At 34.2% G+C, this 16,778-nt stretch overlaps 1 protein-coding gene across 1 annotated transcript in view; it reads right to left on the bottom strand.

Moving 5' to 3' along the window:
* ARID2 (AT-rich interaction domain 2) overlaps positions 1-16,778 on the bottom strand; it is a gene marked incomplete at both ends in the record, with an annotated part of 187,563 nt that overhangs the window by 49,040 nt on the left and 121,745 nt on the right. The window contains 7 exons of the mRNA XM_080705952.1: positions 5,116-5,283; positions 6,943-7,152; positions 7,242-7,338; positions 7,657-7,907; positions 7,992-8,058; positions 9,902-9,969; positions 12,155-12,373. Coding sequence (XP_080562078.1) covers positions 5,116-5,283; positions 6,943-7,152; positions 7,242-7,338; positions 7,657-7,907; positions 7,992-8,058; positions 9,902-9,969; positions 12,155-12,373 — 1,080 coding nt within the window. The remainder of the gene's footprint in view (positions 1-5,115; positions 5,284-6,942; positions 7,153-7,241; positions 7,339-7,656; positions 7,908-7,991; positions 8,059-9,901; positions 9,970-12,154; positions 12,374-16,778) is intronic.

A 16,778-nucleotide genomic window follows, 5' to 3' on the forward strand; every position in this document is an offset into this window, starting at 1 on the left:
TTAACTTTCCTATGTCTTCTTTCCCAAAACTGTTTTGCCTGAGCATATTAATTTCCTTGTTGTAAACTGCTCTTCCCCTACTATGAAAAAAAGGCTTAACTTTTATTCTTATTTTTATAGCACTGTAAAGATTACAGTTAATTGCGTGATACTTGACCCCAGAAAGGCTGGCTCCAGAATTCTACCACTCACTAGCTGTGTAACCATGGGCATATTTCTTAAATTCTCTCTATAAACTGAGAAAGGTAACAGTACATTGACATCATAAGGTTGTTTTGAAAATTAGAGGACTTTAAACAATGAGTTTAATCACACAGTAAGCACTATATAAACATTAGATGCTATTATTAAAAACTTTGACACAACAAAAGAAGAATTAGACACATTCATGTTTGCAGAGACTCTTAACCAAAGTATTATGGGAGGGCTTCCTATCAATCCCAGTGTTTTATATATTACAGTTAAAGGCAAAGTTGGGCACTGGAAAAATTAGAAATTGGGGTATTTCAAATTAAGATATATTACAGAATGATGACAATTTTGCTTAATGTCTTTGTCTCTTTTATGCCTTAACTACTATCAAAGAATGTCATTGTCACAGAAAAGATTTCAAAGAAACATAAAAAAGATAGGGGCATCATATTTTATTCAAATGACAAACTCATGGCAAGTTTAACTTTTAGCATTCTGAAGTAAGGGAGTCATATGAGCATATATTAGCTCATTTTCCTAAACTGAAAAGTTGGACTTAAGTAACAGAAAGCAAATCTGATTAACCAATAGACCTTTGATAATACAAATTAATCAGGTTGCCAGTGTACAGTGGTAGAGTATATGCTTAGTATGTGTGAGGCCCTGGATTCAGTCAAGAACCAAAAAATTAAAAACATAACAAAACACCAACAAAAAATTTGAGTTTCTTAGGTTCTATGACAAATTTTTCATATACTGAATAAGGTAAATCTGCAATTCAGAGATTTTCACAAACATATTCAAAACACATGATACAAAATACTTCATAAATGTAAAAAACACTGTACTGGTCTTGAAATTAGTAACATTTCAATTTTCTTGACCCAATAGTCTTCAAACCATAATCTCCAGACCTGCAGCATCAATATATAATGGCAACATGATAGAAATGAAAAGTCCCAGGTCTCACCTAATTTGGAAACCCATAGTACAAGGGTCAGAAATCTGTGCTTTTGCCGGGCATGATGGCGCATGCTTGTAATCCCCGCAATTGGGAGGCAGAGACAGGAGGATTGCACAGGTTCGAGGCCAGCCGCTCTGGCTTAAGAGACCCTGTTTCCACATAAAAAAAGTATAAAAATAGGTGTGGGAGTGTAGCCAGAGGTAGAAGGGCTTCCAGGAACCCCAGTACCACCAAAAAAAAAGAAAGAAATCTGTGCTTTTAAGTAAACCCATCAGGTGATTATAATGCACACTCAAGTTTGAGAACCACTATGTTAAAATTTGTCCAATAATTTAGATTATACAAGGTGTCACCAAAAGATGAGCAAGTATGATATATAGTTATAACCTATTTTTTATTCTCATATGTTTACTGACCTAGATTTTTTCAGCTACTGTCTATAGAAGAAAATAAGAATAGAATTGATGCTGATTCTGCTTCATTCTATGAGCAAGTAACATTTACTAAAGATATACTGCGTTAATAGCGTCTATAAAAATGGGAGAAAATGTCCCATCTATCTCATTAAGAGATGTACTTCTGATAATTTCACTTTTTGTTTAATGATTCTTTATAAAACATTGTTTTACTATTGTTTGATGTAACATTTATTACTAAAAACTTGTAATGAAAGTTTTACTTAAGTTTTATAGAAAAACAAAAATTAAAAAACTTTAAAACATCTATTTTATAACTGAAAAGTACTGACAGGGTGATGAATAAAAAGACTGTCCAGCATAAAATATATTAATACTAGAAAAAATTTCTGTAAGGCTTATGTAAGAATGACTGTAAGGTAAAAACAAAAGGACACTGTAAAATTCCTGAGTTTAATGAGTTTGTGTGTATGTATATTTTAAACACACACATACACACACACACACACACATGCACCCACACAAACACGTTTATTGATCATTTTTTGGGTGCTTTAACCCAGGGCCTTTCACATGCTAAGCGCATGTTCTCCCATTGAGCTACAGACCCAGACCACATGTATTTTTTTAAGTGGATAATGGTATCATAATTCCAGTGATTATAAAGAACATGGTAATTATTTTATTTTTTTATTTTTATTTATTTATTTTTTGTGGTACTGGGGTTCCTGGAGGCCCTTCTACCTCTGGGCTACACTCCCACGGGCTACATTCCCAGACCTATTTTATACTTTTTTAATGTGGAAACAGGGTCTCTTAAGCCAGTGCGGCTGACTTCGAACCTGCGTGATCCTCCTGTCTCTGCATCTCAAGCGCGGGGATTACACGCGTGCACCACCACGCCCAGTTAATTATTTTATTTTAAAAAGTCAGTTTACGGCCGGGCGTGGTGGCACACGCTTGTAATCCCCGCGCTTGGGAGGCGGAGACAGGAGGATCGCGCAGGTTCCAAGCCAGCCGCGCTGGCTTAAGAGACCCTGTTTCCAAAAATAAAAAATAGGTCTGGGAGTGTAGCCCGGAGGTAGAAGGGCTTCCAGGAACCCCAGCACCACCAAAAAAAAAAAAAAAAAAAAAGTCAGTTTAGTGGGTTGGGGGTGTTGTCAAGGTAGAAAACGTGTCTGGCATGTGGGAAGTCCTGGGTTCCATTCCTAGCACAAAAATATCAAAATCTTTCATAGTAATGAGGGCAAAAGCAGAAATTTTAAGACAATTATTTAATTAAAAAGTACCATTAGTTTATAGACAAAAAAAATCAAACCACAAAGGCTAATAAAACAATTTAAAGATGTCCTTTTACAGTAAGAATAAGTAATAAAGTTCTCTCCAGCTCAAAAATAAACTCAGGCCTTTAAAAGCCATTTATATCCCAGCACTTGGGAGGCTGAGAAATGAGGATCACAGGTTCAAGACCTGCCTCAGCAACTTAGTGAGACTCTCAGCAACCTAGTGAGACCTTCTCCAAAAATAAATAAATAAATAAATAAATAAGGCCTGGGGGTGTAGCTCAGTGCCTATGGGTTCAATCCTTAGTAACATACACACACACACACACACACACACACACACATACACACACACACATGCACGTGCATGCACACACTCCCTATTTTCTTGTGTATCAATGAGTTACTATAAAAATATACACACTTAATTTTTCATTTTGTCCATTTGCCAAATGAAGATCAAATCTTAGGTAGGGGAGGTGGGTTCATCCTCTGTAGTTAAAAATTTTTAAGTCAAAGGTCAGTCATAAGGAAAAAATAATAGCTGTCATCAAAATCGCCCTTGAATATTCCTCAAATGGCCCAGTAGAGTTAAGTAAATTCATTGGCCATTTATCAATTCCTCTATCTCTGTTGGACACTGTTTTTCTTTGGATCTTAATTTAATCTTCACTTTCTTTGAAGGCAAACATAAATACCCACCACTGACTTAAATGAAAAATGATCTGTTTCATTTCTTTATCAAGGTTGACAAACCATTAATATTCTGAATACTTCCCAACTATGCACTGACTGTTTAATATCTATTGCTTGTGGGTCAAAGTACATTGATTATACCTAGCAATCAAAATTACGTGTTTCTTTCTTTTTTTGGCTTTTTTTGTTGTTTATTCAGTTCTGTGAGGCAGATTTATACATATTAAGTGAACACATGATATGTTACCAGATACTTAAATAAGACAGAACTAAAATTAATAAAATATGTAATATATATTATGTATTTTGCATAAATACAGTACATACTTTCAATGCTATGAGGCAGAATAGGAGCAGGAGCAGGACCATGACTGAATGAGGAATAGAGATAGTTGGAAAATTATTAGTTTGAACCAAGTAACTAGCACTAGTAACTGAAAAGACCAAAGAAGACTCAACAATATTTAGTAAATAGGTCAATTTGAGAAAAACTAAAGGTAATGAGATTTTGATTTGAGGGTTGTGGAGGAGGGTGAGAAAGTTCCTTTTAGCATTTTGAGCTGAGAGAAAGAAGTAAACAAAACAGGTTTAAGATAAGAAAACAAGGATGAAAAAGAATGATAGAGTACAGATTCAGAAGAGTATCTCTTCCTGAGACAGAGGAAAACTGAAGGAGGATGAGCTCAGATGCTAGTAAATTTTTAAATAAAGAGGTAAGGACTTGAAGAAATTCATTCTCCATAGCCTCCATGTTAAATAACTGTGAAGTGAGAGGTGAAATCAACTAAGAAAACGAGTACCTTCTATTAAAAAAAATACAAGGATAGAGAGGTGTCTTGGGAACAGCAAGAGGTCAAAATATAGGAACTGGAAGGACAGGTGAAGTAAAGAATGGACTGCTTTGTTAGGAGAAATGAGGGTAAGAGAAGGACTGAGTTGTGTTAAAATATAAAAATGGCGACTAGGCATGAGCCAAAAGAAGAAAATCCAAGAACTGAAGAGAAGGCTGGTTATCAGAAAGGTCTGCATTATAACTAGAGGTTTTTGAGTTAAACAGAACTGAGCCAAGGAATCTTGGGAAAAGTACACATGTGCAGATATAAATTTGCGCATGTATGAAAATGTGTCTGCTCCTAAACATTGATTCTGTGGTACTGGAGCCAAGATTTGGAGGTGTTAGGAGTATTATGTAACCTGATTATCACCTGAGAGAACTATAAGTTAATATATGATTAACTTATTCTTTGTCAATTTCCCATCACCAAAACCACAAATAATAAACACATTTAAGGCATTGACTGTCCACATAATTGTGAATACTTAATGCCTTAGATTTCTCTAAATCCTTTGAAACTTGATTTCTCTATTACACTATTCCTCTGTGCTCGTCTTGATCTTGCTACTCCTGGAATATGAGTATCTAAAAAATCAGTACATATCAAATTTTTCTTTAGCCTACTCTACTGTAAAATATCAGTTCTTTATTCTGTGTATTTAAATTTGTCCTTAGTATTAAACCTTATACACCATAAGCATACTGAAAAAGAACATGTAAAACACTAACCTGGGGCAGATGCTACATGGGTCTGGGTTTGGACTTGCTCTATAGCTTGTGGCCTAATTTCAGATAAAACTTGATGACTGGAACTTGGATGTTCGACGAGTTTTACTGCAGCTAGAGCATCAGGGCCAAACATCTGAATATCCATAGAAACCAGACACACTAACATGTCTAAAATAAAAATTCAATAGTTATCAGTCAATAATTGCTACAAAATAATGTTATCTATGGAGAATACACATTGTACAGAACACTACTCCTTGAACACCAGTCTATGAATCATTGTACATCAGAATGATCTTTTTAAAAAAGTTTAGGTTCAATCTCTGAAGGCTAATTTAGGATCTCTGAGGTAGGGACTATATAGTTATATTGTTTAAAGACTTCCTAAGTCAAGCCAGGTGTGATGGTATATGCCTTTAATCCCAGTACTTAAGAGGCTGAGATAGGAGGATTACAGGTTTGAGGTTAGCCTCAGCAACTTAGCAAGACCCTGTTTCAAAATAAAAAAGGCTGAGGGTGTAGCCCACAGGAAGGATGCAGCAGGTTCAATCCTCAGTACCAAGGAAAATAGAAAACAGCTTTCTAAATGACATCTTAATTTTTCAATAACAACAGTTCTCAAGCTAAGTCTTCACTAACTCTGATGTTAGTTTTATATTCCAGAAAAACATTTTATTTTAAGCCCTGAGTAAAATGTTAACATGGCATGCTTTAGTAGTATGCTTAAAACTGATAACCTTTAAGATGAGTTCAGTAAATTTTTAAAGACAGCAGCACTAACCAGTAGTTTCTAGGAGCAGGCTTTTACCACTCAAATATAGTCATTAAACAGTCGTAGTTAAAATGGAAAGATATACTCTCAAAGAGTAAGACATAGCAGTTTTGGTGATTTAAAATTTGACAAGCCAGGTGAGGTAGGGCACATGCCTGTAATCACAGTACGGGGGGGGGGGGGGGGGCTGGGACAGGAGGATCACAGATTCAAGACCAGCCTAAGCAAATTAGTGAGACTCTCAGCAACAAAGCAAGACCCTGTTTCAAAACAAAAAAAAAAATTATAAAATAAAAAGGCTGGGGGTGTAGATCCGAGATAGAATGCCCCTGCGTTTAACCCCCAGGACCCGCCCCCCAAAAGAAAATTTTTGTAGTATTGGGAATCAAACCCAGATGCAAATTCTACTTCTAAGCTACACCCCAAAACCAATTTTATTTTGTATTTGAAAACAGGTTCTCACTAGGTTGCTGAGGGCCTCATTAAATTGCTGAAGCTGTTCTGAAACCTTCGATCCTCCTGTATCAGCCTCCCAAGTACTAGGATTAAAAGTGTGTGCCAACACACCCAGTTTCAAAAGAAGAATTTGATATATAATAATAGATGTAAAGAGGAAGCCAGGCATGGTGGCTCATGCCTGTAATTTCAGTACCTGGGAGGCTGACACACGAGGATTACAGGCTTGAGACCAGCTTCAGTAATTTAGTGAGATTCCCAGAAACCTAGTGACACCTTGTTTCAAAACAAACAATAAAAAGTGTTGGGAGAGTAGCTCAGAGGTAGAATACCCCTGGGTTCAATCCCTAGTAAAACACACACACACACACACACACACACACACACACACACGGAGAGAGAGGGAGAAAGAGAGAGAAAAGAATAGGAATTACTGATAGGCACACAATCCTGGTCTCTATATGATAGATATTTCTTGCTCATCGAAAAAAGTAATGACTCCTCAAAATTAAGCAGTAAGTCCCAAATATCAATTAAAGTCTTTTTATAATTTCATACTAAATACTTTTCCTCAATAAAGAAAAAAGGTCCAATCTTACCTATGCTCTTTTCTACTTTTGCAATTTTTGTGCAAGCAACATCTCCCATTTCAGTGAGCATGTATAGCACCTCAAGTGTCGAGATTACGAGCAGCACATCAGGTAGAGTGAGATGACAAATGATCTCTCTATATGAATCCTGATCCACATATTCACAAATTAAAACACCATTATCTTCTGCTTTGCAAAGATTTCCCAAAATTTCCATGCCTGGAAAACATGCACACACATTGATTTTTTTTTTTAAGATATGATACAGTTTGTTCATAATATAGGAGGAAAAGCAAGTAAGCACTCACCTCTCATCTTTAAAAATCTATCTCGTGACATTAAGCATTTTGTAACAGTATGAAACATCAGATGAGTAGTTTTGAAATCAACAGGATCCAACAAAAGCTGGAAAAAAGGAAAAAACTGCTAATGTATGCTTCTTCCAAAGTTGCGTATTTCAAAGGTAAAAGTGAACAAGTCAAGATGTATTACTTTAAAAAATGTAATTACCGTGAGAGTAGTCATCACAATATTTGAAGTATTGTTTCAAGTATTCCTTTTATCTACAAGTATTTGGTACTTTGAAACCACCACTTTTAGCAACAAATATATATAATCATTTAATAACCCTTAAATATGGGCAAATATAAAATGCTATCTCTAAATCTTAAAGTAAATGTTGCTAACTATAAAAACAATTTTAAATTATTGCTACATGCTTACCTCCGCTGCAATATTTCCTAATGTGTCAAGGCCTAATTGCCTTAAAGAAATAAAATGACTATGTGCAGAAAGTAATAGGAAACGAAGACAGGTACGATTAGCTGCCAAGAGCTTAACATTGCTCTCCTCAAAGGACAGGTTTCGCAAAATCACTGCAATCTGAAGTACCCGCTGTCCTTCAATATCATTAATGCCCAGCTTTCGAGGTGGATGAAATAAAGATTCCCAAATCCATTCTCTTGATGTACTTTCTACAAAAGAAAAAAGAAATTTCACTTAAGTTAATATTTCATTTATTATTTGAAAATTATTTAATTTTACTTTCAATGACTTACCATGAGACTTGTTTCTGTCAGAAATGAGGTCACGTACTTCATTGTCATCAACAATGTCTTTCCAAAACTGTAATAAGAAATTATTAAGTGCTGATGGCTTGAAACAATGACTACATTACTTTAAAAAGTCACATAATATAAAACAGTAATAATACTTTTACTCTTCTTTCAGTAATGTGGATATTGCTACTGCCTATAGATTTAATTCTAATTATAAATGCCTAATTTTCTTTAATTCAAGATACTTAAAAAATAAGACATTTTTTAGAACAGAAGTTCTTAACGTGAGGGCCTCAGAGACCTAACAGGTTTTTGTTTATAATACAATTCACCTAATATAATGTGGGTTTTTAAATTTTTATAATTTATTCAACTAGTTACAATAAACTCTGATTTTAAGTTTCTATAAAGCACCATTAGAAAGATCTTACTATTAGCTGACAAATCTTGTTTCTTAAAGAAACCTTTTAATCTAAACTTATGTGATACCTCCATATCAAAAGTTTTACTGCAATTGATTTTTAATTTTTAAGTGGCTAGTCTAAATAATGTTACAAATCATGGTATTTGGGTGGCTGTTTCTAAAAAACAAAAGTGGGTGATTTAGAAATCTTAGCTGAAGAAAAAGTCAAAAGTAATCAGTTAAAAATTAATCTTGTAACATTTTAAAAAAGGAAATATGTTCACATGTCTAATATCTAAGTTCTATTATTAATAACATGATATACTATACCCTCAGATGGCAAATAAAAGAAGTATTCTATTGCTATTCAAAAGCCAGGGAACATAGACAAGTATGAGTTTCTTATCTGAAGTTTACAACTAGATTTTTTTTTCAAAAATATATTTCCAGATATTTTCCAATAGATTAACACTTATTCATCTTTTAGAGTTATGTGCTTTTCTGAAGATTTGATGCTAGGTCTATGCCTTCATTCTTTCCTGAATTGTAGTACATAAAATAAAACTTCCTAAAATTCTGAGTTCAGAATGAAATGTAAGTTCCAGTAAGGCAGGGCCATTTAGATATTGCTATTTTTTAGTCCTACTTTTTGTGGTACTAGGGATTGAACCCAGGGTCATCCTACCTCTGAGCTACTCCCTTCACCTATTTTATTTATTTATTTTTGCTTTGAAACAGGTTCTTGCTAGGTTGCTGAGAGTCTCAGTACATTGTGACGCTGTCCTCAAACCTGCAGTCCTCCTGTCTCAGCCTTTCAAGTACTGGAGTTATAGATGTGTGCCACCACACCCAGCTTCATTGCTATTGTTGTAAATTTAGGATCATGAACAATAAAAATTTTATTTCTGTTAGCTATCCTAAAAGATTTTCTACTCAACTTAATCACCACTCAAAATAGGTATGTCTATATTATATTAAAAATAAAAGTGGAAGCCGGGAGTAGTGGCGCAAGCTTGCAATCCCAGCATTTGGGAGGCTGAGTCAGGAGGATCATGGGTTCATGGACAGCCTCAGCTACTTAGTGAGGCCCTTTGCAACTCAGCAAGACCCTGTTTCAAAATAAAGAATTTTTTTTAAAAAAGGGTTGAGGGTGTAGCTCAGAGGTAGAATGCCCCTGGGTTCCATCCCCAGAACCACAAAAATAAATAAATAAATAAATAAATAAGGTGTCTTGGCTACATATAACTTAAAATTCAAGTGTGTGTGTGTGTGTGTGTGTGTGTGTGTGTGTGTGTGTGTGTAACTCGGGATTGAACCCAGGAGCATTCTACCTCTGAGCTATCTCTCAGCCCAATTTTATTTTTTATTTGGAAATAGGATCTCACTAAATTGCTAATGCCTTCACTAAATTGCTCAGGGTGGCCTGGATATCTCAGCCTCCCAAGCACTGGGATTACAAGCATGGGCCACTGCACCCAGCACCAACATTTTAATTTATGTAAATTACCTTAACAAAATCTCTATCAGTCTTCTCTTTCCATTCTTCTCCAAATACAGTAGAAAAGGATCCTAAAGCTAAAGCAACAAATAGCATTTATTAAAATGCATTAATTCTTCTCTTTAATTCTTAATATTGTATAAGCTATGAAAATAGTAAAACTACATTCTAATGTGTCTTGTTCCCTAGAAATTATTATCATTATAGTAGTAATGTTTACCAGTAGGTTACAGTAAATGCTAATGTCTTTAAGTATACAGTTTTAAATTATAGAACCTAAAAAAAATCTGAATCCCTTCAAAGAAAAAATACACAACTTGGGCTACGGATATAGCTCAGTGTTATAGGGTTTGCCTAGTATGCACAAGCCATGGGTTCCATTCCCATTGCTGCAACAAAACAGAACAAAACTCAATTCATTTTCTTAAATTATAGACAGTAATAAAAAAAATTACTAATATACTCTGCATTCATTTTCATTTGTAGAGAATAAAAATATAAAAAGATCAAACCAACTGTTATTAGATGCCAGACTATTATAATTTAGAAATTAATTTCAGAAAAAGTTGTGTAATCATACTTTGAAAGAATATAGTAAAATATACTCTTTGCAAATAATTCCAACAAATAAAATCTCCTTTTAAGAAACTTGTTTAAAGAGAATTATTTTCAAAATACATGAAGTTCGTTTTATACTTTGGAATGCTAATTTTTTTTTTTTTTCTTTTGTGGTACTGGTGGTGGAACCCAGGGGCTTTTCTACCTCTGGGCTATACTCCCAGACCTATTTTTTATCCTTTATTTGGAAACAGGGTGTCACTAAGTTGCTGAGAGCCTCATTAAGTAGCTGAGGCTGGCTTCAAACCTGTGCAATCCTCCTGCCTCAGCCTACCAAGTGCTGGGATTACAAGAGTGCGCCATCACGCCTGGCTTGCTAAACTTTCTTAAACTGTTGATAAAAACTTTCCTTAAATAGCATTTGCTAATTATTATTGTTTCAGATTGCTACAATGCATGATTATTTGGTCCTTTAGAGAATTCAAAATGCCCCCAAAATGAAGAGGATAAATTGGGTCTAGAGAATGCATACCAAAATTGGTATGATTACGTCTATCTTATATATGTATAACTTATTATTCACAGGTAGTCCTATGCAATGATCAAATAGAAAGACTTCACTAAAATTATTTTGATTTAAGAACATATTTTTTTCTGAAAGCTTTACTATAAATTTCCTAAGAAAAGTAAAATCACTTTCAATTCTACATTAAATGCTGAAAGTTTTATTTGAAACATCAAAATATCAGAAACAAAAGATTATAAAAGTGAGATGGAAGTAAAACAAATTGCAATTGTTAAAGTTATAACAGAAACTGAAAAGAATTGTTCTTTGTTTCTCCCTCACATAAGCAAGAATAGTTTCAAGCTGGGTAAGAAACTAATTTTTATTTTTGTGTAATTTTGAAATTGTTTTCAAACAAAATAAGTACAAGGCAAATGTCAAAGAATCCTAGATAATCACAAATATAATTATGTCTGACAGGAGCTAGGGGCATTACTCAGTGATAGAGCTCCAAGTTCAATTCTCAGGATTTATAAATAAACACATTAATTAATTAATTTTTAAAAACTTTGAAATATACTACTTGATTATTTAAATCAAGCTGCAGAAAAACAAATTTGCAAACATCTTGCTATTACATATAAATACAAAAATATAAATCTTTAAATTTTACAGAAAATTCTGAGTCTACTGTGCTTTATACACATTATTATATAAAATATTTTCAGTATATATGAATACCTTATGCTTTAGTAGGATATAACTTCTGGCAAAAAAAAAAAAGGCCACAATTGGGTTGGGAGGAGGGTTAAAATGGAAGAAACAATTTTTTAAAATCAATAATGTTCAGCTAACATAGATATTTTAAAGTAGAAAAATATGAGAAGATTTCAAAATATATTTTCTAAATCTCTATTCAACTATAACTTAAAAACTGAGTAATCTGGCTAACTAAAGAGTAACCTAGTATAAAAGAGATAAAACTGGAATTTTTATATCAAAAGCTGTTATAAGACTTACTATTCAAACATTTAAGGTTAAAACCCCATAGTATTTATTATTATAGATATATATTTAATAAACCAAATGAAGAATGCTATTATATTGACAAATAAAGTGTATCTTTTTTCTTTAACTTCTGGAAAAATCTTTAACACTTCCACAGAATAATCAGTTAAAATGATCAGCTTAAAACTTACTGTCATCAAACACCCCAGCATTAGCAAGTAATAACGTGATGATTTTAGGATCTTTTTCAAGTTGCATGACATGCTTGCTTTCATTTGATAGGAGAGTGCAGACATTAATGGCAAAGTCCACTTCATTTGGGAGTCCAGATAACAGTGAAAGCACCAATTTATTATAATCATTTGGTGAATTAAAGTCCATAGATAGCCCATAACTTTGCCGTAGATAATCTAACAAAGAAAAGAAAGAAAGAAAGAAAATACTTTTAAGTATTTCAAGTATTGGATACCCTTATGGTTAGTATCTTATGAATGCAGAACATAGCTTTCTTTTTATTTCTTGTTTTTAATTAATTTATTTTTTGTGGTACTGGGGATGGAACCCAAAAGCATTCCACCTTTGAGCTACACCCCCAGCCCAATTTTCTTTCTTATTTAGAAACAGGGTTTCACTAGGTTGATGAGAGTCTCACTACTTAGCACTGAGGCTGTCCCTGAACCTACAATCTTCCTGTCTCGGCCTCCCAAGTACAGAGATTACAGGTGTATACAACCATGTCCAGCTCTTTTTCTTTTTTTAAATAAAATATAAACGATTAGAAGTTAAAAGAGTTCAGCTTTCTGGACTTAATAAATTGGCTAATCATTAAAATCACATTTTTGAGAAAGTGTTAAAATATAAAAATGTACTCACCTTCTTAAATATCATTGCCAGAGTAGTATTTATGATTATTTTAATTTATGCAATCTATACTTTTAGTTTACCACATCAAAGAATTTAATATGTTGCTGTAATCAATAGTAAAAACCATTCTTTTCAGTTTCAGAATTCTGTAAATTTTGATAAATATGTACAACTTTTTAACTATAACCACAGTTAAGCTATAAAATATTTCCATCACCTCAAAAACTGTATTATGTTCCTCTATAGTCAATTCCATTCCCTATTGTTATGTACCACTGGTTCTATATTCTGGATGGTAGCTTTGTTTTATTTCAACATGTCAAGTAAATAGAATCAAAGTAGTAGCATTCTGTGTCTGGTTTATTTCATTCAGCAAAATGCTTTTGAGATTCATATTCATGTTGATGTGTGAATCAGTAATCTAGTTCTTTTTAAACAGTTTGTTTATCCATTCTCTATTTGAAAGACATTTGGAATTTTTGGTTTTGGCACCTATAAATAGAGTTGCCACAAACATTCACATACAGGACTTTGTAGGGACATTTTCTTTTTAATTTCTCTAGACTAAAATACATAGAAGTAGTATGGCTGTGTCACATGTAGATGTATGCTAAACTTTTTAAGAAACTATGAAACTGTTTACCAAAGTGGCTATAAGATCTTGCACTTTTGCCACCAATGTTTAAGTTCCTGTTAACTCTCCATTCTTGCCAAGCACTTAATGAAGCAGGTTTAAAATATTCTAAATGCAAAATCATTTAATATTTGTCTTTTCATTTTAAGTGTTTTATAAGAAAAATTTTAATTTTGATGAATTTTTATTTGTAGATTTTTATTTTTACAGTTTCTACTTTTGTCTCCTAAGAAATCCTTGCCTAAAGCAAAGTAACTAATATTTTCTATAGGGAAATAATTTTTTTTTGTGGTACTGGGGATGGAATCTAGAAGCATTCTACATCCAAGCTACACCCCGCGCCCTATTTTCAGTCTTTATTTTTAAACAGGGTCTCACTGAGTTGCAAAGGGCCTCACTAAGTAGTAGCTGAGGCTGTCTGAACCCAGATTCTCCTGTCTCAGCTCCCAAACACTGGGATTACAAGCGTGCACCACCACACCCGGCTTAGGGAAATTAATCTAACACAACTACTTCTAAAGTGTTGAAAGTGAGGGAAAATGGGTTTATAGAATACTAAGATAATACAGAGCTATAGTATCTTTATATAAGAAAATGTTATGCTTCTAGAAATACTGAATCTTAATTAGGTCAATTTAGGCATTGGCACCTATGCTTAAAACGAATATCCTAACTACATTTTCCATATAAAATTGTAACTAATTTAAAAAGATAATACTTAGAAAACTTCTAGATAAAACATTCAGAAATGTTTGGGCTTTTTTCAAATGTTAAAAGAGAGATTTCGTCGGGCGTGGTGGCACATGCTTGTAATCCCAGCACTTGGGAGGCTGAGACACGGAGGATCGTGGTTCACAGACAGCCTCAGCTACTTAGTGAGGCCCTCTGCAACTCAGTGAGACCTGGTTTCAAAATAAAGAATAAAAAATAGGGCAGGAGGTGTAGCTTGGAGGTCAACTGCCCCTGGGTTCCATCCCCAGACCCGCAAAAATAAAAAGAGAGAGAGAGAGATTTCTCCAAATAGAATGTAAAAATCTATTGTCACAACACACCACAGAAGAAAATTATGTAAAGAATTTTGTGTGTGTAGCAGTGGTGATTAAACCCAGGAGCATTCTACCTAGATTACTAGGAGCCCCATTACCTTGCTGAGGCTGTTCTCAAACCTGTAATCCTTCTGTCTCAGCCTCCCAAGTACTGGAATTACAGGTGTGTGCCACCACTCCTGGCTAAGAACTTTATTCTCAATATAGACATTTGAAGAGCTTACCTCTTTAATTTTAAAATATCCTAGAAATGTCCCCCAAAACATAACAGTTAAGTGTCACAATATAGTTTTGTGGCAGTACATAGAGTCTTTATAATATTTAAGGATAGATAAGAATATATTATTTATATGTGATCTCGATTAATATTTTTGTTGTTGTTGTTGTTGTTCTTGGGATGGAACCCAGGGGGGCTTTCTACCTCAGGGCTGTACTCCCAGACCTATTTTATATTTTATTTGGAAAAAGCTACTCTCACTAAATAGCAACACCTATGCAATCCTCCTATCTCAGCCTCCCAAGTACTGAGATTACAAGTGTGCTATAAATATTTTTTTCACAAAATAAATATGTACAAAAAAGTAATAAAATATCTAAGAATATAGGAGCAAATTCTTTCCCTCCCTCCCTTCCTCCCTTTCTTCCTGTAGTACTGGGAATTGAACCCAGGGGCATCTCACCTCTGAGCCACACCCCCAGCCCTATGTTTTGAAACAGGATCTGGCTAGACTGATGAGAGTCTCAATACTTGCTGAGGCTGTCCTCGAACCTGCTGTCTCAGTCTCCCAAGAACTGGGATTACAAGCATGCGCCACCATACCCAGCTAGATTATCGTATTTCTATACTGCAACCAATAATTGATGATGAGAAGGGAAGTCTTATTAATAAAGTACTTAGATTCCACATAGTTTTTAGGAAAATCTCTTGAAAAGAAATACATTTAAAATCCATATTCAATGTCTGCAACAGTCCTAAAGAATAACAATCAATACTTCCTTACTTGAATACCTTTGTTAGACATAGAAAAAATACATATAAAATTTTCTACAGTTATATTAGACTTACTAAAGATTCCTGAAACAATATAAGAGAAAATGTTTACATAATTTTAAGTTTTAGCTAGGTGCAGTAGGGTACACATCCTAGCCACTTGGGAGGCTGAAACAGAAGGATCATTTGAGTATAAGAATTCCAGGCCAGCTTAGGAAACATAGTGTGACACTCATCTCAAACAAAACAAAACAAATTTCTAAGATCTTCTCTTCCTTTTCTCAAAGAGATATCATCAAGCTGCAATCATTTTATAATCAGAATAGGGCTGCAAGTGTATTTTCAATATTCTTAATTTAAAATTTATATAAATAATAACAAACTTAATTAGAGGCAATTTCTTCTCTTTATTTTCAATTTAGAGGAAAGGGAAAATTAATCAGAGTACTATTTCATGTCTACTGTAGAAATTCTTCTATTGATATTGGCAGTGACTATTGTCATCCAAATGTCTGCTAAAGTATAAAAATATAAAAATCTCCACTCAAGTACAAAACTTTAAACTCTTCCGGTATTAAACTTTCCAACTTTAATACTAAAAATACTTCTCTACCTACTTAATGAAGCCCTTTGCTTCTAAATAGGCTTGGTGCGATGGGCATGGTGGTGCATGCTTGTAATCCCAGCACTTGGGAGGCTGAAACAGGAGGATTGCACAGGTTTGAAGCTAGACATGGCTGCTTAGTGAGGCTCTCAGCAACTTAGTGAGACCCTGTTTCCAAATAAAGTATAAAATAGGTCTGGGAGTATAGCCCAGAGGTAGAAAAGCCCCTGGGTTCCACCCCCAGTACCACAAAGGAAAAAAAAAAAAAAGCTGTGTGTGTGTGTGTGTGTGTGTGTGTGTGTGTGTGTGTGTGTGTGTTACTGAAAATTCAACCAGAGCCTCATGCATGCCAGGGAATCACTCTGCCACTGAGCTATATACTTAGCCCTTTTTTAAATTTTGAGAAAAAGACCTAAGTTGTGCAGGCTGGTCTCGAACTTGTTATACTCCTGCCTCAGATTCCAGAGTAGCTGGGGATACAGGTGTGCACCGCTGTACCTGGATCTAAATACTCTTAATTGACCATTAAGAAACTCCATTTTAGTTTTTATTTACCACACTCATCATTACCACATACAATATCCATGGAAAAACTATGAAAGTTTACTCTATTTTTCTTAATGACACTTGATAATTTACAGAACATCATCATGATATTACTATGAAATTTTCTAAA

Source organism: Muscardinus avellanarius (genome assembly GCF_963383645.1).
Source record: "Muscardinus avellanarius genome assembly, chromosome: 11".
Classification (NCBI taxonomy): domain Eukaryota; kingdom Metazoa; phylum Chordata; class Mammalia; order Rodentia; family Gliridae; genus Muscardinus; species Muscardinus avellanarius.